At 34.7% G+C, this 25,771-nt stretch overlaps 1 protein-coding gene across 2 annotated transcripts in view; it reads right to left on the bottom strand.

Annotated features, from left to right (window-relative positions):
• Positions 1–8,253: 8,253 nt before the first annotated feature.
• The window catches only part of CDK5RAP2 (CDK5 regulatory subunit associated protein 2), a 538,634-nt gene continuing 521,116 nt past the window's right edge, over positions 8,254–25,771 (bottom strand). For both annotated transcript variants that reach the window (XM_053695716.1, XM_053695717.1), the window contains one exon: positions 8,254–8,325. In XM_053695716.1, coding sequence (XP_053551691.1) covers positions 8,281–8,325 — 45 coding nt within the window. In that variant the 3' untranslated portion in view covers positions 8,254–8,280. The remainder of the gene's footprint in view (positions 8,326–25,771) is intronic.

The following is a 25,771-nucleotide window of genomic DNA, read 5'->3' as shown; positions in this document are numbered from 1 at the left end:
TGGCTTAGACCAATCCCTAGAAATAAGATACAGGGAAAACATCAGGGAGATTAACAACAGTCTTAAAAAATGAATTTAAACTATTACAAGGTTTGTCATCAGAAGCTTTAGGATATTTAACCCCTAAAGTAATTCAGACCTCCTTTAAAAGAGAACGAATATGTTCTTTAAACAAAAAAGAGGAAATTTCAAGTTCAATTACTGCATCAGGGGCTTCCTGAAATGGGTTTCCATGACCGAGCGTTGGCTGGAGTGGTGTAAAGCACACCGCCATTGGACTATGTAGCAGTGAATCACAGTTTACTATCTGGCAGTCTGATGGCAGAATCTGGGTGTGGCGGATGCCAGAAGAACACTACCTCACAGTATGCATAGTGCCTACTGTAAAGAATGGTGGGATAATTGTCTGGGGCTGTTCTTCAGCGTTTGGCTAAGCCCCTTAATTCCTGTGAAGGGTCTGAATGCTGCAGGACACAAAGACATTTTAGACAATTGGATGTTTCCAGCTTTGTGGCAACAGTTTGGGGAAGGCTCTTTCCTGTTCTAGCATGACTGTGCAACTGTGCACAAAGCAAGGTCCATGAAGACAGGGTTTGGAGAATTTGGTGTGGAAGTGGGTTTGCACACAGTTCTGACCTCAACACCTATGGGATGAATTAGAACATCGAATGAGAACCAGTCAGTGTATGACCTCACAAATGCCCTTTTAGCTAAATGGGCACAAATTCCCACAGACACACTTCAAAATCTTTTGCAAAGCCTTCCCAGAAGAGTGGCAGCTGTTATAGCCACAAAGGGGGAGTAATTTCATATTGATGCCCATGGTTTTATAATGGGATGACAACCAGCTCATATAAGTTTGATGGTCGGGTGTCCACATACTTTTGGCCATATAGTGTACATTAAAAACAAGATGCATCACTTTATGCAACACAGTTGTGGTCTGTTGACGAGTCTACATCAGTAGACATCATGGAATTGGTTTATGGAAGACACAGACACACAGAAAAGAACAAGGTTGAAAGTTGCTTGCTACGTATGTGGATACTGTTTGAGTCACATACTACTATGTTTTGTAGATGATATACAAAAGTCTAATGTCATCTTAGAAAAGGAATTTCTCCTTTAAAATGTGTCAATTTCTGCAGCCCCCCTTCCCAAGTTATAAAAATCAGAAGGGATTCTGTCCTGAGTAATCAACCATGGCTATGTTGAGTGAAATTAAAATTACTCTTAAAGATAAATGAAATCTATACCTGAAATGGAAAGTAGTGAATGTTATAGTTCATTAGATTTATTTTAACAATATACTTCTGTTTGCAAAGATGTTTCTGCTAAAACAGTGTTTCTCAACTCCAGTCATTGGGAGCTCTAATAGGCCATATTTTTCTAATCTATCATAGAACATAGGTGGAACAGTGGGAGATTTTAATGTGACCCCCTAACCCATTAATAGATAGGAAAACAGTGAAAAAAAGAAAGAAAAGATAAAGCTCAATATAATTATGAAAAAAAGATAATACAAACATTTTGTGATAATCTAGGGACAGAGGATATATGGAGTAAAAAAAAAACTGATAGCCTTGATTACACTCATATATGATGCTCTAATAATGCCATGTCAAGAATCGACTATTGTCTTATATCTTATAAGCTAAACATATACGTAGAAGAAATTAAAATACTGCAATTTAATGTCTCAGACCATGCTCCGGTGTCAATTACCTTAAAAGGCCAGAAACAATATGGCAACATAAATAATTTTATATATCCTAAATACTTGTATAATTCAGAGAAGTGGACCAAATTCCTAGAGGGAAAATGGGAAGAGCTTGGGATAAATAATAGACAACACAGTACAAAAGCACAATTATTTTGGGAAACATCTAAAGCGACTATGAAAGCAGAGATGATCTCTTATTTAACATATATTACAAGAAAAAATCGGAAGGAAGAGCTAAGGATTAATAATCTGGTAGAAATAACGTACACGCAATATAGATTGGAACCAACAATTCACAATAAAAATATATACTTTAATTCCAAAAAAGAAAGAGATATGATCCTACTTAATAAATCACAGGAAGAATTAAAAAAAAAAAGATCTGCAAGATACTATAGATGGGGTAATAGATCAGGTAGATTGCTCACTAATATATTAAAAGAGGCAAAATCCCATAATTACATATATGCAATAAAAGATCTAGATCATATATATCAAGACACTGACAATATTATTGAATGTTTTAAGAAATACTATCAAAATTTGTATAAATCAGAGGGAAATAATAGTCATAAACAACAAGCACTATGGAACCAGATTAAGTTACCACAAATTACTGAGGATCAGAATAGAATGCTCAATAAAGCAATAGAAAAAGAGGAGATACAGAAAGCCATACAAAAATTACCCCTAGCTAAAGCATCTGGTCCAGAAGGACTACCGGCAGAATATTATAAGGTGTTGGCACCTAAAATTATAGATCCCTTACATCAAGTGTTCCAAGAAATATATGAGGGGAAGGAGGGAATATCATCCACTTTTAAAATAGTTAATATGGTTGTGATACCAAAACCTGGGAAAGATCAGTTAGAACCCCAGTCATATAGACCAATATCATTAACAAATGTTGATTATAAGATTTTGATGAAAATCTTAGCTAACAGATTAAATACGATATTACCTTATATTATCTCTGAAGAACAGGTAGGCTTCATGACAGGCAGAAACATATTAGAAATATTTTGCATATCATTCAAAAATTCTGGGAAAAAGGTGGACAGGATATCCTATCAGAGGCCTTTCTACTATCGTTAGATGCCGAAAAGGCCTACGATAGGATTGAATGGAATCACCTATTTTACACTATGGAGAAGGGAAATATAAAAGGGAAATTTCTCGAGTTTATTAAGTCAGTTTATACCCCAACAGATGCATATATATGTATAAATGGATCTACATTGATTAAATTACATAGAGGTACTCGTCAGGGATGCCCCCTCTCCCCGCTCCTATTTAATTTAGCATTGGAACCACTTATACATCTTCTAAAAACAGAATTTATGCTTACCTGATAAATTACTTTCTCCAACGGTGTGTCCGGTCCACGGCGTCATACTTACTTGTGGGATATTCTCCTCCCCAACAGGAAATGGCAAAGAGCCCAGCAAAGCTGGCCATATAGTCCCTCCCAGGCTCCGCCTACCCCAGTCATTCGACCGACGGACAGGAGGAAATATATATAGGAGAAACCATATGGTAACGTGGTGACTGTAGTTAGAGAAACTAATACATCAGACCTGATTAAAAAACCAGGGCGGGCCGTGGACCGGACACACCGTTGGAGAAAGTAATTTATCAGGTAAGCATAAATTCTGTTTTCTCCAACATAGGTGTGTCCGGTCCACAGCGTCATCCTTACTTGTGGGAACCAATACCAAAGCTTTAGGACACGGATGAAGGGAGGGAGCAAATCAGGTCACCTAAACGGAAGGCAAAAGTATAAAATTTGTAAAATTTGGCAAAAGAGTGCAGTGAAGACCAAGTCGCTGCCTTACATATCTGGTCAACAGGAGCCTCGTTCTTGAAGGCCCATGTGGAAGCCACAGCCCTAGTGGAGTGAGCTGTGATACTTTCAGGAGGCTGCCGTCCGGCAGTCTCAAAAGCCAAACTGATAATGCTTTTAAGCCAAAAGGAAAGAGAGGTAGAAGTCGCTTTTTAACCTCTCCTTTTACCAGAATAAACAACAAACAAGGAAGATGTTTGTCTGAAATCTTTAGTAGCCTCTAAATAGAATTTTAGAGCACGGACTACGTCCAAATTGTGTAATAAACGTTCCTTCTTTGAAACTGGATTCGGACACAGAGAAGGAACAACTATTTCCTGGTTAATATTCTTGTTGGAAACAACTTTTGGAAGAAAACCAGGCTCAGTACGCAAAACCACCTTATCTGCATGGACCAGATAAGGCGGAGAACACTGCAGAGCAGATAACTCAAAAACTCTTCTAGCAGAAGAAATTGCAACCAAAAAACAAAACTTTCCACGATAATAACTTAATATCTACGAAATGTAAGGGTTCAAATGGAACCCCTTGAAGAACTGAAAGAACTAGATTAAGACTCCAGGGAGGAGTCAAAGGTCTGTAAACAGGCTTGATTCTAACCAGAGCCTGAACAAACGCTTAAACGTCTGGCACAGCTGCCAGCCTTTTGTGAAGTAAAACAGATAAAGCAGAGATCTGTCCCTTCAGAGAACTTGCAGATAATCCTTTCTCCAAACCTTCTTGTAGAAAGGAAAGAATCTTAGGAATTTTTATCTTGTTTCATGGGAATCCTTTAGATTCACACCAACAGATATATTTTTTCCATATTTTATGGTAAATTTTTCTAGTTACAGGCTTTCTAGCCTGAATAAGAGTATCTATTACAGAATCTGAAAGCCCACGCCTTGATAGAATCAAGCGTTCAATCTCCAAGCAGTCAGTTGGAGGGAAACCAGATTCGGATGTTCAAATGGACCCTGAACAAGAAGGTCCTGTCTCAAAGGTAGCTTCCATGGTGGAGAATCGTTTTAAACACCAAAAAAACTCTTAGCCATCTCCGTGGAGATGTTGCCTGTGCAACGGCAAAGAGAATGACTGGGGTAGGCGGAGCCTGGGAGGGACTATATGGCCAGCTTTGCTGGGCTCTTTGCCATTTCCTGTTGGGGAGGAGAATATCCCACAAGTAAGGATGACGCCGTGGACCGGACACACCTATGTTGGAGAAAAATAGCTCACCAGGTATTATGATTGAGAATACATATTTACAGATGGCTCTATTTGCAGAAGATCTATTACTATTTGTATCAGATCCTGAGTCATATATAGGACAAATTATGGATAACATTCTCTTATTTGGAGAAAGCTCTGGATATAAGATAAATATGAAGAAATCTCAGATATTATGGTTATATAAAAAATGAAGGAAATAAAATATATTTTTGAGGAAGTAGAAGAGAGCATGACATACCTGGGAATAAAAATATCACACAATCCTGATAGAATATATGAACTTAATTTTCCACCGTTAATTAAAAATATAATTAAAGATCTTAAAACATGGCAGAATTTAAATTTAAACTTGACGGGTAGAGTTCATGTAATTAAAATGTCTATTCTGCCCAGACTATTATACCCTATCCATATGCTACCATTAAGAATACCTAGTAAAGATCTTAAATTATTAAATACAGCAATAAGGAACCTTACGTGGAAAGGAAATAAGTATTTCCAAAATGCAAATGCCAAATATAAAATACTATAATTGGGCGGCACTTGCCGCCCAATTATAGTGGATAACAGGTAAAGAAAAGTATACTAATATGAAATTAGAAAAAAAAAATGATTATGTCTATGTCAATATCCTACTTATCACATGCAGAGACCAATGAAATCCCCAAAAACATTAAAACTCACATTGTTTACAGCGATTGTCTATTAACATGGAAGCTTATCAATAGATGTTTAGGGATAAATTATAAATATTCAAGATATATCCCAATTACAGGAAATCCCAAATTTCAAATGGGTAATTACTATCCTTTTCGGAATTGGAATAATTTCAGGATTTACAAAATAGGTGATTTATATAAAAAAATAAATAGTAAAGGTATATACTCTATTCAAGAGATTTCTGAAAAATACCAAGCTAAAACTAAAAATTATTTTTACTATTTTCAGATTGAATCATATATAAAAAAGGTCATTTTTCTACTACAAATATCAAATATGAAGAAACCCCAAAATAAACTATTTATCACAATGGTTATAGTAATATCAAGAAAGACAATTACAAAATTATGGATTGAAAAAAAATCCCCATCTATTACTGTACTTAAGGAAGCAATATGGCAACAGTTAATAATAGAGAAATATGACACATTAGGAAATACCATAGGGAGAAAGCAGCAATTTATGAATAAATGGGAACAGTATATTAAAACAATGAATGAGGAAACCCAAAACATTATATATAAAGGTTTAAAATACGGAATGTATTAATGTTTAACTTAATATGATCAATAACAACAAATTGTTGCAATATTCTGTTTTATATTGAAACTATATGGTTATGTTGTCTTTATTCTGTATGTTTATCTGAATATGTATAATACAGACAATGAGAAGTGTCTTTTGATATTAAGAAGTATAAATGCCCGAAGACGTTTGAATGATGCTATATATAGAACGCCATATATATATATATATATATATATATATATATATATATATATATATATATGTATATGTATTTTTAATGCTTATATCTATCTAAATAAAATAAATTGGGGGAAAAAAACAAAAAAAAACATAGGTGGAATAATCAGCTGATTAGTAACCATGGTTACTAACCTGTTCTCACCCATTTGCTGATTATTACACCTGTGATCTACTTCAGGTATCAATAAAATCTGCATATACTGGACTGGATTGCACTGTTTAGTCAGGATCAGACTGATATACTACAGGAAAGTTCTTATCTGTGAAAGGCACATGATGAGCAAACTGAGGCTGCTTCTAGGGTGGTAACTACCATAGAACAAGGCATTATACTATTGTTCGCTCTCAGGATGAGCGCTTCTTTCTTTTTAAATAACAAAAAAAAAATCTGACCTGGGGTTGAGATTAGGGTTGCCACCTCGGCCATGTTTTCCTGGACATATGTTAAAGGGTGTGCAGAGGGGAACATGAATTGCACCCCTGGACAGCGCTATTCATGTTCCTCTCTGAATACCCTACAGCATGTGTTACGTGTCCAGGAAAACATGGCCAAGGTGGCAACTCTAGTTGAGATACACTGTGCTAAAGGGACACAGAACCCAAAAGTATTATTTCATTATTCAGTTAGAGGATACGATTCTAAACAATTTTCCAATTTACTTCTATTAACAATTTTGCTTCATTCTTTTGGAATCCTTTACTGAAGGATCAGTAAAGTACAAATGGGAACTAGCTTCCAGCTCCTGAGTCCGCCTAGGTATAATTTTCAACAAAGAAGTAATTTGGAAAGTTGTTTAAAATCATATGTTCTGAGTAAGGAAATAAAATATTTGGGTTTCATGTCCCTTTAATCAAGGTGCTATGGACGTATAGTGTTTTATTTCTCTATCTGTGTTTTCAACGGCACCTTTCACCGGTTTATATGGATACATAAAAGATCTCTGTGCTAGACCTTCGCACGTGCAGCAAGCGCACATGACCTAAAGCAGATACCCATATGCTAAATCACAATGACTAGAAAATATTATGTAAAAAAGGAAGATATTTCACCTAAAAATTTCCTCAGTTCGCCGGAGCTTACAAAGTGCCCTGTGCGCAGTTATCTTTCAGCTACTCTTTTTACAACAGCCAATCTGTATCATCAGTGCAGCATCACACTTTCACCATAATCTTGTGAGATTTCATAGTAAACTTCCTTACCAGATGCACACTCCCTTGCAAGTCCTGGGACAAGCATCCTGACTGGCTGCTTTAAGTCCCTTACAATGAGATATGGCTACTGAGGACTTTTTTAGGTAAAATAATTTACAATTTTGTTTCTTATTTTACAGAGCTATTCATATTATATTTTCTAGGCAGTTACAAATATGTTGCATCACTTTCAGGTCCATTTAGGTGCACCCAGCTGTTCTGTGACTACAGATAACTACCTAACCAGTCATTTCTAGCAATATATTTTAGCATCGCATATACCTTAGGAGTTCACCTGTATTTTAGGTTTTAAACAGAATAGATATAATTTAATGAATGGGATTTTTTTTAGATGCTTAATGTATAAGTCAATTTAGATTATTTAAAGTGAGTCTCATTATTCTTATTAGTATCTTTATACCTTATAAAAGCGGCATCAGGTAATGTGTGTACACAGACATGTAAATCACTGTACCTATGAGCACATATATAATGAATAAGTGCACACACATACTGTACAATTACACAGCAATAACTCTCTATTAAAGACATGGCACTTCAGGACAGAGGATGCTGAGAGATACATTTATGGTCATTAGCCTAGAGAAGATTAGGGTAGTAGAGATACTACAGAATCTAGTTCTACACACACACAGATACGCAGCTGAATAAATAAATGATCTGTGAAGAGGCTCACCTCATACTTATCTATGTACCGTGTGCTAGAGGTATGTCCCACCCCGTGGCAGGGGGCCTAGTATAACGTACTAACATGATACTTACATTGCTTCGAATCTCTTTCCAGAGAATTTCTTCTCTTGTTCAATTATTTCTTCCGAAGTCGAATAATTTCCATTTTCAGTTTTTCATCCTATATAGGAACAAGTTGATCTATTTACTGATAATGTACAATAATGTAATGATACTGTCAGTTCATCCTATATAGGAACAAGATGATCTATTTACTGATAATGTACAATAATGTAATGATACTGTCAGTTTATCTTATATAGGAACAAGTTGATCTATTTACTGATAATGTACAATAATGTAAAGACAGTCAGTTCATCCTATATAGGAACAAGATGATTTATTTACTGATAATGTACAATAACGTAATGATACTGTCAGTTCATCCTATATAGGAACAAGATGATCTATTTACTGATAATGTACAATAACGTAATGATACTGTCAGTTCATCCTATATAGGAACAAGATGATCTATTTACTGATAATGTACAATAACGTAATGACACTGTCAGTTCATCCTATATAGGAACAAGATGATTTATTTACTGATAATGTACAATAATGTAATGATACTGTCAGTATATCCTATATAGGAACAAGATTTACTGCTAATGTACAATAATGTAATGATACTGTCAGTTAATCCTATATAGGAACAAGATGATCTATTTACTGCTAATGTACAATAACGTAATGATACTGTCAGTTAATCCTATATAGGAACAAGATGATCTATTTACTGATAATGTACAATAACGTAATGACACTGTCAGTTCATCCTATATAGGAACAAGATGATCTATTTACTGATAATGTACAATAATGTAATGATACTGTCAGTTTATCCTATATAGGAACAACAGAATTTATGTTTACCTGATAAATTACTTTCTCCAACGGTGTGTCCGGTCCACGGCGTCATCCTTACTTGTGGGATATTCTCTTCCCCAACAGGAAATGGCAAAGAGCCCAGCAAAGCTGGTCACATGATCCCTCCTAGGCTCCGCCTACCCCAGTCATTCGACCGACGTTAAGGAGGAATATTTGCATAGGAGAAACCATATGAAACCGTGGTGACTGTAGTTAAAGAAAATAAATTATCAGACCTGATTAAAAAACCAGGGCGGGCCGTGGACCGGACACACCGTTGGAGAAAGTAATTTATCAGGTAAACATAAATTCTGTTTTCTCCAACATAGGTGTGTCCGGTCCACGGCGTCATCCTTACTTGTGGGAACCAATACCAAAGCTTTAGGACACGGATGATGGGAGGGAGCAAATCAGGTCACCTAGATGGAAGGCACCACGGCTTGCAAAACCTTTCTCCCAAAAATAGCCTCAGAAGAAGCAAAAGTATCAAATTTGTAAAATTTGGTAAAAGTGTGCAGTGAAGACCAAGTCGCTGCCTTACATATCTGATCAACAGAAGCCTCGTTCTTGAAGGCCCATGTGGAAGCCACAGCCCTAGTGGAATGAGCTGTGATTCTTTCGGGAGGCTGCCGTCCGGCAGTCTCGTAAGCCAATCTGATGATGCTTTTAATCCAAAAAGAGAGAGAGGTAGAAGTTGCTTTTTGACCTCTCCTTTTACCGGAATAAACAACAAACAAGGAAGATGTTTGTCTAAAATCCTTTGTAGCATCTAAATAGAATTTTAGAGCGCGAACAACATCCAAATTGTGCAACAAACGTTCCTTCTTCGAAACTGGTTTCGGACACAGAGAAGGTACGATAATCTCCTGGTTAATGTTTTTGTTAGAAACAACTTTTGGAAGAAAACCAGGTTTAGTACGTAAAACCACCTTATCTGCATGGAACACCAGATAAGGAGGAGAACACTGCAGAGCAGATAATTCTGAAACTCTTCTAGCAGAAGAAATTGCAACCAAAAACAAAACTTTCCAAGATAATAACTTAATATCAACGGAATGTAAGGGTTCAAACGGAACCCCCTGAAGAACTGAAAGAACGAAGTTGAGACTCCAAGGAGGAGTCAAAGGTTTGTAAACAGGCTTGATTCTAACCAGAGCCTGAACAAAGGCTTGAACATCTGGCACAGCTGCCAGCTTTTTGTGAAGTAACACAGACAAGGCAGAAATCTGTCCCTTCAGGGAACTTGCAGATAATCCTTTTTCCAATCCTTCTTGAAGGAAGGATAGAATCTTAGGAATCTTAACCTTGTCCCAAGGGAATCCTTTAGATTCACACCAACAGATATATTTTTTCCAAATTTTGTGGTAAATCTTTCTAGTTACAGGCTTTCTGGCCTGAACAAGAGTATCGATAACAGAATCTGAGAACCCTCGCTTCGATAAGATCAAGCGTTCAATCTCCAAGCAGTCAGCTGGAGTGAGACCAGATTCGGATGTTCGAACGGACCTTGAACAAGAAGGTCTCGTCTCAAAGGTAGCTTCCATGGTGGAGCCGATGACATATTCACCAGATCTGCATACCAAGTCCTGCGTGGCCACGCAGGAGCTATCAAGATCACTGACGCCCTTTCCTGATTGATCCTGGCTACCAGCCTGGGGATGAGAGGAAACGGCGGGAATACATAAGCTAGTTTGAAGGTCCAAGGTGCTACTAGTGCATCCACTAGAGCCGCCTTGGGATCCCTGGATCTGGACCCGTAGCAAGGAACTTTGAAGTTCTGACGAGAGGCCATCAGATCCATGTCTGGAATGCCCCACAGTTGAGTGACTTGGGCAAAGATTTCCGGATGGAGTTCCCACTCCCCCGGATGCAATGTCTGACGACTCAGAAAATCCGCTTCCCAATTTTCCACTCCTGGGATGTGGATAGCAGACAGGTGGCAGGAGTGAGACTCCGCCCATAGAATGATTTTGGTCACTTCTTCCATCGCCAGGGAACTCCTTGTTCCCCCCTGATGGTTGATGTACGCAACAGTTGTCATGTTGTCTGATTGAAACCGTATGAACTTGGCCCTCGCTAGCTGAGGCCAAGCCTTGAGAGCATTGAATATCGCTCTCAGTTCCAGAATATTTATCGGTAGAAGAGATTCTTCCCGAGACCAAAGACCCTGAGCTTTCAGGGATCCCCAGACCGCGCCCCAGCCCATCAGACTGGCGTCGGTCGTGACAATGACCCACTCTGGTCTGCGGAAGGTCATCCCTTGTGACAGGTTGTCCAGGGACAGCCACCAACGGAGTGAGTCTCTGGTCCTCTGATTTACTTGTATCCTCGGAGACAAGTTTGTATAGTCCCCATTCCACTGACTGAGCATGCACAGTTGTAATGGTCTTAGATGAATGCGCGCAAAAGGAACTATGTCCATTGCCGCTACCATCAAACCTATCACTTCCATGCACTGCGCTATGGAAGGAAGAGGAACGGAATGAAGTATCCGACAAGAGTCTAGAAGTTTTGTTTTTCTGGCCTCTGTCAGAAAAATCCTCATTTCTAAGGAGTCTATTATTGTCCCCAAGAAGGGAACCCTTGTTGACGGAGATAGAGAACTCTTTTCCACGTTCACTTTCCATCCGTGAGATCTGAGAAAGGCCAGGACAATGTCCGTGTGAGCCTTTGCTTGAGGAAGGGACGACGCTTGAATCAGAATGTCGTCCAAGTAAGGTACTACAGCAATGCCCCTTGGTCTTAGCACAGCTAGAAGGGACCCTAGTACCTTTGTGAAAATCCTTGGAGCAGTGGCTAATCCGAAAGGAAGCGCCACGAACTGGTAATGCTTGTCCAGGAATGCGAACCTTAGGAACCGATGATGTTCCTTGTGGATAGGAATATGTAGATACGCATCCTTTAAATCCACCGTGGTCATGAATTGACCTTCCTGGATGGAAGGAAGAATTGTTCGAATGGTTTCCATTTTGAACGATGGAACCTTGAGAAACTTGTTTAAGATCTTGAGATCTAAGATTGGTCTGAACGTTCCCTCTTTTTTGGGAACTATGAACAGATTGGAGTAGAACCCCATCCCTTGTTCTCCTAATGGAACAGGATGAATCACTCCCATTTTTAACAGGTCTTCTACACAACGTAAGAATGCCTGTCTTTTTATGTGGTCTGAAGACAACTGAGACCTGTGGAACCTCCCCCTTGGGGGAAGCCCCTTGAATTCCAGAAGATAACCTTGGGAGACTATTTCTAGCGCCCAAGGATCCAGAACATCTCTTGCCCAAGCCCGAGCGAAGAGAGAGAGTCTGCCCCCCACCAGATCCGGTCCCGGATCGGGGGCCAACATTTCATGCTGTCTTGGTAGCAGTGGCAGGTTTCTTGGCCTGCTTTCCCTTGTCCCAGCCTTGCATTGGTCTCCAAGCTGGCTTGGCTTGAGAAGTATTACCCTCTTGCTTAGAGGACGTAGCACTTTGGGCTGGTCCGTTTCTACGAAAGGGACGAAAATTAGGTTTATTTTTGGCCTTGAAAGGCCGATCCTGAGGAAGGGCATGGCCCTTACCCCCAGTGATATCAGAGATAATCTCTTTCAAGTCAGGGCCAAACAGCGTTTTCCCCTTGAAAGGAATGTTAAGTAGCTTGTTCTTGGAAGACGCATCAGCTGACCAAGATTTCAACCAAAGCGCTCTGCGCGCCACAATAGCAAACCCAGAATTCTTAGCCGCTAACCTAGCCAATTGCAAAGTGGCGTCTAGGGTGAAAGAATTAGCCAATTTGAGAGCATTGATTCTGTCCATAATCTCCTCATAAGGAGGAGAATCGCTATCGACCGCCTTTACCAGCTCATCGAACCAGAAACACGCGGCTGTAGTGACAGGGACAATGCATGAAATTGGTTGTAGAAGGTAACCCTGCTGAACAAACATCTTTTTAAGTAAACCTTCTAATTTTTTATCCATAGGATCTTTGAAAGCACAACTATCTTCTATGGGTATAGTGGTGCGTTTGTTTAAAGTGGAAACCGCTCCCTCGACCTTGGGGACTGTCTGCCATAAGTCCTTTCTGGGGTCGACCATAGGAAACAATTTTGTAAATATGGGGGGAGGGACGAAAGGAATACCGGGCCTTTCCCATTCTTTATTTACAATGTCCGCCACCCGCTTGGGTATAGGAAAAGCTTCTGGGAGCCCCGGGACCTCTAGGAACTTGTCCATTTTACATAGTTTCTCTGGGATGACCAACTTGTCACAATCATCCAGAGTGGATAATACCTCCTTAAGCAGAATGCGGAGATGTTCCAACTTAAATTTAAACGTAATCACATCAGGTTCAGCTTGTTGAGAAATGTTCCCTGAATCAGTAATTTCTCCCTCAGACAAAACCTCCCTGGCCCCATCAGACTGGTTTAGGGGCCCTTCAGAACCATTATTATCAGCGTCGTCATGCTCTTTAGTATCTAAAACAGAGCAGTCGCGCTTACGCTGATAAGTGTGCATTTTGGCTAAAATGTTTTTGACAGAATTATCCATTACAGCCGTTAATTGTTGCATAGTAAGGAGTATTGGCGCGCTAGATGTACTAGGGGCCTCCTGAGTGGGCAAGACTCGTGTAGACGAAGGAGGGAATGATGCAGTACCATGCTTACTCCCCTCACTTGAGGAATCATCTTGGGCATCATTGTCATTGTCACATAAATCACATTTATTTAAATGAGAAGGAACTCTGGCTTCCCCACATTCAGAACACAGTCTATCTGGTAGTTCAGACATGTTAAACAGGCATAAACTTGATAACAAAGTACAAAAAACGTTTTAAAATAAAACCGTTACTGTCACTTTAAATTTTAAACTGAACACACTTTATTACTGCAATTGCGAAAAAATATGAAGGAATTGCTCAAAATTCACCAAAATTTCACCACAGTGTCTTAAAGCCTTAAAAGTATTGCACCCCAAATTTGGAAGCTTTAACCCTTAAAATAACGGAACCGGAGCCGTTTTTAACTTTAACCCCTTTACAGTCCCTGGTGTCTGCTTTGCTGAGACCCAACCAAGCCCAAAGGGGAATACGATACCAAATGACGCCTTCAGAAAGTCTTTTCTATGTATCAGAGCTCCTCACACATGCGACTGCATGTCATGCCTCTCAAAAACAAGTGCGCAACACCGGCGCGAAAATGAGGCTCTGCCTATGATTTGTGAAAGCCCCTAAAGAGAAAGGTGTCTAAAAAAGTGCCTGCCGATATAAACTTATCAAAATACCCAGATTAAATGATTCCTCAAGGCTAAATATGTGTTAATAATGAATCGATTTAGCCCAGAAAAAGTCTACAGTCTTAATAAGCCCTTGTGAAGCCCTTATTTACAATCTTAATAAACATGGCTTACCGGATCCCATAGGGAAAATGACAGCTTCCAGCATTACATCGTCTTGTTAGAATGTGTCATACCTCAAGCAGCAAGAGACTGCTCACTGTTCCCCCAACTGAAGTTAATTCCTCTCAACAGTCCTGTGTGGAACAGCCATGGATTTTAGTAACGGTTGCTAAAATCATTTTCCTCATACAAACAGAAATCTTCATCTCTTTTCTGTTTCTGAGTAAATAGTACATACCACCACTATTTTAAAATAACAAACTCTTGATTGAATAATAAAAACTACAGTTAAACACTAAAAAACTCTAAGCCATCTCCGTGGAGATGTTGCCTGTACAACGGCAAAGAGAATGACTGGGGTAGGCGGAGCCTAGGAGGGATCATGTGACCAGCTTTGCTGGGCTCTTTGCCATTTCCTGTTGGGGAAGAGAATATCCCACAAGTAAGGATGACGCCGTGGACCGGACACACCTATGTTGGAGAAAAGATGATTTATTTACTGATAATGTACAATAATGTAATGATACTGTCAGTTTATCCTATATAGGAACAAGATGATCTATTTACTGATAATGTACAATAATGTAATGATACTGTCAGTTTATCCTATATAGGAACAAGATTATCTATTTACTGATAATGTACAATAACGTAAAGATACTGTCAGTTCATCCTATATAGGAACAAGATGATCTATTTACTGATAATGTACAATAACGTAATGATACTGTCACTTCATCCTATATAGGAACAATATGATCTATTTACTGATAATGTACAATAACGTAATGATACTGTCAGTTCATCCTATATAGGAACAATATGATCTATTTACTGATAATGTACAATAACGTAATGATACTGTCAGTTCATCCTATATAGGAACAAGATGATCTATTTACTGATAATGTACAATAATGTAATGATACTGTCAGTTCATCCTATATAGGAACAAGATGATCTATTTACTAATAATGTACAATAACGTAATGATACTGTCAGTTCATCCTATATAGGAACAAGATGATTTATTTACTGATAATGTACAATAATGTAATGATACTGTCAGTTCATCCTATATAGGAACAATATGATCTATTTACTGATAATGTACAATAACGTAATGATACTGTCAGTTCATCCTATATAGGAACAAGATGATCTATTTACTGATAATGTACAATAATGTAATGATACTGTCAGTTCATCCTATATAGGAACAAGATGATCTATTTACTAATAATGTACAATAACGTAATGATACTGTCAGTTCATCCTATATAGGAACAAGATGATTTATTTACTGATAATGTACAATAATGTAATGATACTGTCAGTTCATCCTATATAGGAACAAGATGATCTATTTACTGATAATGTACAATAACGTAATGATACTGTCAGTTCATCCTATATAGGAACAAGATGATCTATTTACTGATAATGTACAATAATGTAATGATACTGTCAGTTCATCCTATATAGGAACAAGATGATCTATTTACTGATAATGTACAATAACGTAATGATACTGTCAGTTTATCCTATATAGGAACAAGATGATCTATTTACTGATAATGTACAATAATGTAATGACACTGTCAGTTAATCCTATATAGGAACACGATGATCTATTTACTGATAATGTACAATAATGTAATGATACTGTCAGTTTATCCTATATAGGAACAAGATGATCTATTTACTGATAATGTACAATAACGTAATGATACTGTCAGTTCATCCTATATAGGAACAAGATGATCTATTTACTGATAATGTACAATAATGTAATGATACTGTCAGCTTATCCTATATAGGAACAAGATGATCTATTTACTGATAATGTACAATAATGTAAAGACACTGTCAGTTCATCCTATATAGGAACAAGATGATCTATTTACTGATAATGTACAATAATGTAATGATACTGTCAGTTTATCCTATATAGGAACAAGATGATCTATTTACTGATAATGTACAATAATGTAATGATACTGTCAGTTCATCCTATATAGGAACAAGATGATCTATTTACTGATAATGTACAATAACGTAATGATACTGTCAGTTTATCCTATATAGGAACAATATGATCTATTTACTAATAATGTACAATAATGTAATGATACTGTCAGTTCATCCTATATAGGAACAAGATGATCTATTTACTGATAATGTACAATAATATAATGATACTGTCAGTTCATCATATATAGGAACAAGATGATCTATTTACTGATAATGTACAATAATGTAATGATACTGTCAGTTCATCTTTTATAGGAACAAGATGATTTATTTACTGATAATGTACAATAACGTAATGATACTGTCAGTTTATCCTATATAGGAACAAGATGATCTATTTACTGATAATGTACAATAATGTAAAGATACTGTCAGTTCATCCTATATAGGAACAAGATGATCTATTTACTGATAATGTACAATAACGTAATGATACTGTCAGTTTATCCTATATAGGAACAAGATGATCTATTTACTGATAATGTACAATAATGTAAAGATACTGTCAGTTCATCCTATATAGGAACAAGATGATCTATTTACTGATAATGTACAATAATGTAATGACACTGTCAGTTCATCCTATATAGGAACAAGATGATCTATTTACTGATAATGTACAATAACGTAATGATACTGTCAGTTCATCCTATATAGGAACAAGATGATCTATTTACTGATAATGTACAATAACGTAATGATACTGTCAGTTCATCCTATATAGGAACAAGATGATCTATTTACTGATAATGTACAATAATGTAATGATACTGTCAGTTCATCCTATATAGGAACAAGATGATCTATTTACTGATAATGTACAATAATGTAATGATACTGTCAGTTCATCCTATATAGGAACAAGATGATCTATTTACTGATAATGTACAATAATGTAATGATACTGTCAGTTCATCCTATATAGGAACAAGATGATCTATTTACTGATAATGTACAATAATGTAATGATACTGTCAGTTCATCCTATATAGGAACAAGATGATCTATTTACTGATAATGTACAATAACGTAATGATACTGTCAGTTCATCCTATATAGGAACAAGATGATTTATTTACTGATAATGTACAATAACATAATGATACTGTCGGTTCATCCTATATAGGAACAAGATGATCTATTTACTGATAATGTACAATAACGTAATGATACTGTCAGTTCATCCTATATAGGAACAAGATGATCTATTTACTGATAATGTACAATAATGTAATGATACTGTCAGTTCATCCTATATAGGAACAAGTTGATCTATTTACTGATAATGTACAATAATGTAATGATACTGTCAGTTCATCCTATATAGGAACAAGTTGATCTATTTACTGATAATGTACAATAACGTAATGATACTGTCAGTTCATCCTATATAGGAACAAGATGATTTATTTACTGATAATGTACAATAATGTAATGATACTGTCAGTTCATCCTATATAGGAACAAGTTGATCTATTTACTGATAATGTACAATAACGTAATGATACTGTCAGTTCATCCTATATAGGAACAAGATGATCTATTTACTGATAATGTACAATAATGTAATGACACTGTCAGTTCATCCTATATAGGAACAAGATGATCTATTTACTAATAATGTACAATAACGTAATGATACTGTCAGTTCATCCTATATAGGAACAAGATAATCTATTTACTGATAATGTACAATAACGTAATGATACTGTCAGTTCATCCTATATAGGAACACGATGATCTATTTACTGATAATGTACAATAACGTAATGATACTGTCAGTTCATCCTATATAGGAACAAGATGATCTATTTACTGATAATGTACAATAACGTAATGATACTGTCAGTTCATCCTATATAGGAACACGATGATCTATTTACTGATAATGTACAATAACGTAATGACACTGTCAGTTCATCCTATATAGGAACAAGATGATCTATTTACTGATAATGTACAATAACGTAATGATACTGTCAGTTCATCCTATATAGGAACAAGATGATCTATTTACTGATAATGTACAATAATGTAATGACACTGTCAGTTTATCCTATATAGGAACAAGATGATCTATTTACTGATAATGTACAATAACGTAATGATACTGTCAGCTTATCCTATATAGGAACAAGATGATTTATTTACTGATAATGTACAATAATATGAATATACTGTCAGTTCATCCTATATAGGAACAAGATGATTTATTTACTGATAATGTACAATAATGTAATGATACTGTCAGTTCATCCTATATAGGAACACGATGATCTATTTACTGATAATGTACAATAACGTAATGATACTGTCAGTTCATCCTATATAGGAACAAGATGATCTATTTACTGATAATGTACAATAATGTAATGATACTGTCAGTTCATCCTATATAGGAACACGATGATCTATTTACTGATAATGTACAATAACGTAATGATACTGTCAGTTCATCCTATATAGGAACAAGATGATCTATTTACTGATAATGTACAATTATGTAATGATACTGTCAGTTCATCCTATATAGGAACAAGATGATCTATTTACTGCTAATGTACAATAATGTAATGATACTGTCAGTTTATCCTAAATAGGAACAAGATGATCTATTTACTGATAATGTACAATAACGTAATGATACTGTCAGTTCATCCTATATAGGAACAAGATGATCTATTTACTGATAATGTACAATAATGTAATGACACTGTCAGTTCATCCTATATAGGAACAAGATGATCTATTTACTGATAATGTACAATAACGTAATGATACTGTCAGTCCATCCTATATAGGAACAAGATGATCTATTTACTGATAATGTACAATAACGTAATGATACTGTCAGTTCATCCTACATAGGAACAAGATGATTTATTTACTGATAATGTACAATAACGTAATGATACTGTCAGTTCATCCTATATAGGAACAAGATGATCTATTTACTGATAATGTACAATAACGTAATGACACTGTCAGTTCATCCTATATAGGAACAAGATGATCTATTTACTGATAATGTACAATAACGTAATGACACTGTCAGTTTATCCTATATAGGAACAAGATGATCTATTTACTGATAATGTACAATAACGTAATGACACTGTCAGTTCATCCTATATAGGAACAATATGATCTATTTACTGATAATGTACAATAACGTAATGATACTGTCAGTTCATCCTATATAGGAACAAGATGATTTATTTACTGATAATGTACAATAACGTAATGACACTGTCAGTTCATCCTATATAGGAACAAGATGATCTATTTACTGATAATGTACAATAACGTAATGATACTGTCAGTTCATCCTATATAGGAACAAGATGATGTATTTACTGATAATGTACAATAATGTAATGACACTGTCAGTTCATCCTATATAGGAACAAGATGATCTATTTACTGATAATGTACAATAACGTAATGATACTGTCAGTTCATCCTATATAGGAACAAGATGATCTATTTACTGATAATGTACAATAACGTAATGATACTGTCAGTTCATCCTATATAGGAACAAGATGATCTATTTACTGATAATGTACAATAATGTAATGATACTGTCAGTTCATCCTATATAGGAACAAGATGATCTATTTACTGATAATGTACAATAATGTAATGATACTGTCAGTTCATCCTATATAGGAACAAGATGATCTATTTACTGATAATGTACAATAATGTAATGATACAGTCAGTTCATCCTATATAGGAACAAGATGATCTATTTACTGATAATGTACAATAACGTAATGATACTGTCAGTTTATCCTATATAGGAACACGATGATCTATTTACTGATAATGTACAATAACGTAATGATACTGTCAGTTCATCCTATATAGGAACAAGATGATCTATTTACTGATAATGTACAATAACGTAATGATACTGTCAGTTCATCCTATATAGGAACACGATGATCTATTTACTGATAATGTACAATAACGTAATGATACTGTCAGTTCATCCTATATAGGAACAAGATGATCTATTTACTGATAATGTACAATAATGTAATGATACTGTCAGTTCATCCTATATAGGAACAAGATGATCTATTTACTGATAATGTACAATAATGTAATGATACTGTCAGTTCATCCTATATAGGAACACGATGATCTATTTACTAATAATGTACAATAACGTAATGATACTGTCAGTTCATCCTATATAGGAACAATATGATCTATTTACTAATAATGTACAATAATGTAATGATACTGTCAGTTTATCCTATATAGGAACAAGATGATCTATTTACTAATAATGTACAATAACGTAATGATACTGTCAGTTAATCCTATATAGGAACAAGATGATCTATTTACTGATAATGTACAATAATGTAATGATACTGTCAGTTTATCCTATATAGGAACAAGATGATCTATTTACTAATAATGTTCAATAACGTAATGATACTGTCAGTTAATCCTATATAGGAACAAGATGATCTATTTACTGATAATGTACAATAATGTAATGATACTGTCAGTTCATCCTATATAGGAACAAGATGATCTATTTACTGATAATGTACAATAATGTAATGATACTGTCAGTTTATCCTATATAGGAACAAGATGATCTATTTACTGATAATGTACAATAACGTAATGATACTGTCAGTTAATCCTATATAGGAACAAGATGATCTATTTACTGATAATGTACAATAATGTAATGATACTGTCAGTTCATCCTATATAGGAACAAGATGATCTATTTACTGATAATGTACAATAACGTAATGATACTGTCAGTTCATCCTATATAGGAACAAGATGATCTATTTACTGATAATGTACAATAATGTAATGACACTGTCAGTTCATCCTATATAGGAACAAGATGATCTATTTACTGATAATGTACAATAATGTAATGATACTGTCAGTTCATCCTATATAGGAACAAGATGATCTATTTACTGCTAATGTACAATAATGTAATGATACTGTCAGTTCATCCTATATAGGAACAAGATGATCTATTTACTGATAATGTACAATAATGTAATGATACTGTCAGTTCATCCTATATAGGAACAATATGATCTATTTACTAATAATGTACAATAATGTAATGACACTGTCAGTTCATCCTATATAGGAACAAGATGATCTATTTACTGATAATGTACAATAACGTAATGATACTGTCAGTTCATCCTATATAGGAACAAGATGATCTATTTACTGATAATGTACAATAATGTAATGATACTGTCAGTTCATCCTATATAGGAACAAGATGATCTATTTACTGATAATGTACAATAACGTAATGATACTGTCAGTTCATCCTATATAGGAACAAGATGATCTATTTACTGATAATGTACAATAACGTAATGATACTGTCAGTTTATCCTATATAGGAACAAGATGATCTATTTACTGCTAATGTACAATAATGTAATGATACTGTCAGTTCATCCTATATAGGAACAAGATGATTTATTTACTGATAATGTACAATAACGTAATGATACTGTCAGTTCATCCTATATAGGAACAAGATGATCTATTTACTGATAATGTACAATAATGTAATGACACTGTCAGTTCATCCTATATAGGAACAAGATGATCTATTTACTGATAATGTACAATAACGTAATGATACTGTCAGTTCACCCTATATAGGAACAAAATGATCTATTTACTGATAATGTACAATAACGTAATGATACTGTCAGTTTATCCTATATAGGAACAAGATGATCTATTTACTGATAATGTACAATAACGTAATGATACTGTCAGTTCATCCTATATAGGAACAAGATGATTTATTTACTGATAATGTACAATAACGTAATGATACTGTCAGTTGATCCTATATAGGAACAAGATGATCTATTTACTGATAATGTACAATAACGTAATGATACTGTCAGTTGATCCTATATAGGAACAAGATGATCTATTTACTGATAATGTACAATAACGTAATGACACTGTCAGTTCATCCTATATAGGAACAAGATGATTTATTTACTGATAATGTACAATAACGTAATGATACTGTCAGTTCATCCTATATAGGAACAAGATGATTTATTTACTGATAATGTACAATAACGTAATGACACTGTCAGTTCATCCTATATAGGAACAAGATGATCTATTTACTGCTAATGTACAATAACGTAATGATACTGTCAGTTCATCCTATATAGGAACAAGATGATCTATTTACTGATAATGTACAATAATGTAATGACACTGTCAGTTCATCCTATATAGGAACAAGATGATCTATTTACTGATAATGTACAATAATGTAATGACACTGTCAGTATATCCTATATAGGAACAAGATGATTTATTTACTGATAATGTACAATAACATAAAGATACTGTCAGTTTATCCTATATAGGAACAAGATGATTTATTTACTGATAATGTACAATAATGTAATGATACTGTCAGTATATCCTATATAGGAACAAGATGATCTATTTACTGCTAATGTACAATAATGTAATGATACTGTCAGTTCATCCTATATAGGAACAAGATGATCTATTTACTGCTAATGTACAATAATGTAATGATACTGTCAGTTCATCCTATATAGGAACAAGATGATCTATTTACTGCTAATGTACAATAATGTAATGATACTGTCAGTTTATCCTATATAGGAACAAGATGATTTATTTACTGATAATGTACAATAACGTAATGATACTGTCAGTTCATCCTATATAGGAACAAGATGATCTATTTACTGATAATGTACAATAACGTAATGATACTGTCAGTTCATCCTATATAGGAACAAGATGATTTATTTACTGATAATGTACAATAACGTAATGATACTGTCAGTTCATCCTATATAGGAACAAGTTGATCTATTTACTGATAATGTACAATAACATAATGATACTGTCAGTTTATCCTATATAGGAACAAGATGATCTATTTACTGATAATGTACAATAATGTAATGATACTGTCAGTTTATCCTATATAGGAACAAGATGATCTATTTACTGATAATGTACAATAATGTAATGATACTGTCAGTTCATCCTATATAGGAACAAGATGATCTATTTACTGATAATGTACAATAACGTAATGATACTGTCAGTTCATCCTATATAGGAACAAGATGATCTATTTACTGATAATGTACAATAACGTAATGATACTGTCAGTTAATCCTATATAGGAACACGATGATCTATTTACTGATAATGTACAATAACGTAATGATACTGTCAGTTCATCCTATATAGGAACAAGATGATCTATTTACTGATAATGTACAATAACGTAATGATACTGTCAGTTCATCCTATATAGGAACAAGATGATCTATTTACTGATAATGTACAATAATGTAATGATACTGTCAGTTCATCCTATATAGGAACAAGATGATCTATTTACTGATAATGTACAATAATGTAATGACACTGTCAGTTGATCCTATATAGGAACAAGATGATCTATTTACTGATAATGTACAATAATGTAATGATACTGTCAGTTGATCCTATATAGGAACAAGATGATCTATTTACTGATAATGTACAATAACGTAATGATACTGTCAGTTCATCCTATATAGGAACAAGATGATCTATTTACTGATAATGTACAATAACGTAATGATACTGTCAGTTCATCTTTTATAGGAACAAGATGATCTATTTACTAATAATGTACAATAATGTAATGATACTGTCAGTTTATCCTATATAGGAACAAGATGATCTATTTACTGCTAATGTACAATAATGTAATGATACTGTCAGTTCATCCTATATAGGAACAAGATGATCTATTTACTGCTAATGTACAATAATGTAATGATACTGTCAGTTCATCTTTTATAGGAACAAGATGATTTATTTACTGATAATGTACAACAATGTAATGATACTGTCAGTTCATCCTATATAGGAACAAGATGATTTATTTACTGATAATGTACAATAATGTAATGATACTGTCAGTTTATCCTATATAGGAACAAGATGATCTATTTACTGATAATGTACAATAATGTAATGATACTGTCAGTTCATCCTATATAGGAACACGATGATCTATTTACTGATAATGTACAATAACGTAATGATACTGTCAGTTCATCCTATATAGGAACAAGATGATCTATTTACTGCTAATGTACAATAATGTAATGATACTGTCAGTTCATCTTTTATAGGAACAAGATGATTTATTTACTGATAATGTACAACAATGTAATGATACTGTCAGTTCATCCTATATAGGAACAAGATGATTTATTTACTGATAATGTACAATAATGTAATGATACTGTCAGTTTATCCTATATAGGAACAAGATGATCTATTTACTGATAATGTACAATAATGTAATGATACTGTCAGTTCATCCTATATAGGAACACGATGATCTATTTACTGATAATGTACAATAACGTAATGACACTGTCAGTTCATCCTATATAGGAACAAGATGATCTATTTACTGATAATGTACAATAACGTAATGATACTGTCAGTTCATCCTATATAGGAACAAGATGATCTATTTACTGATAATGTACAATAACGTAATGATACTGTCAGTATATCCTATATAGGAACAAGATGATCTATTTACTGATAATGTACAATAACGTAATGATACTGTCAGTTTATCCTATATAGGAACAAGATGATCTATTTACTGCTAATGTACAATAATGTAATGATACTGTCAGTTCATCCTATATAGGAACAATATGATCTATTTACTAATAATGTACAATAATGTAATGATACTGTCAGTTCATCCTATATAGGAACAATATGATCTATTTACTAATAATGTACAATAATGTAATGATACTGTCAGTTCATCCTATATAGGAACAAGATGATTTATTTACTGCTAATGTACAATAACGTAATGATACTGTCAGTATATCCTATATAGGAACAAGATGATCTATTTACTGATAATGTACAATAACGTAATGATACTGTCAGTTCATCCTATATAGGAACAAGATGATCTATTTACTGATAATGTACAATAACGTAATGACACTGTCAGTTCATCCTATATAGGAACAATATGATCTATTTACTAATAATGTACAATAATGTAATGATACTGTCAGTTCATCCTATATAGGAACAAGATGATCTATTTACTGATAATGTACAATAACGTAATGATACTGTCAGTTTATCCTATATAGGAACAAGATGATCTATTTACTGATAATGTACAATAATGTAATGATACTGTCAGTTCAT

Source organism: Bombina bombina, chromosome 12 (assembly GCF_027579735.1).
Source record: "Bombina bombina isolate aBomBom1 chromosome 12, aBomBom1.pri, whole genome shotgun sequence".
In the NCBI taxonomy this organism is placed as follows: domain Eukaryota; kingdom Metazoa; phylum Chordata; class Amphibia; order Anura; family Bombinatoridae; genus Bombina; species Bombina bombina.
This window is presented reverse-complemented; position numbering and strand designations above follow the sequence as displayed.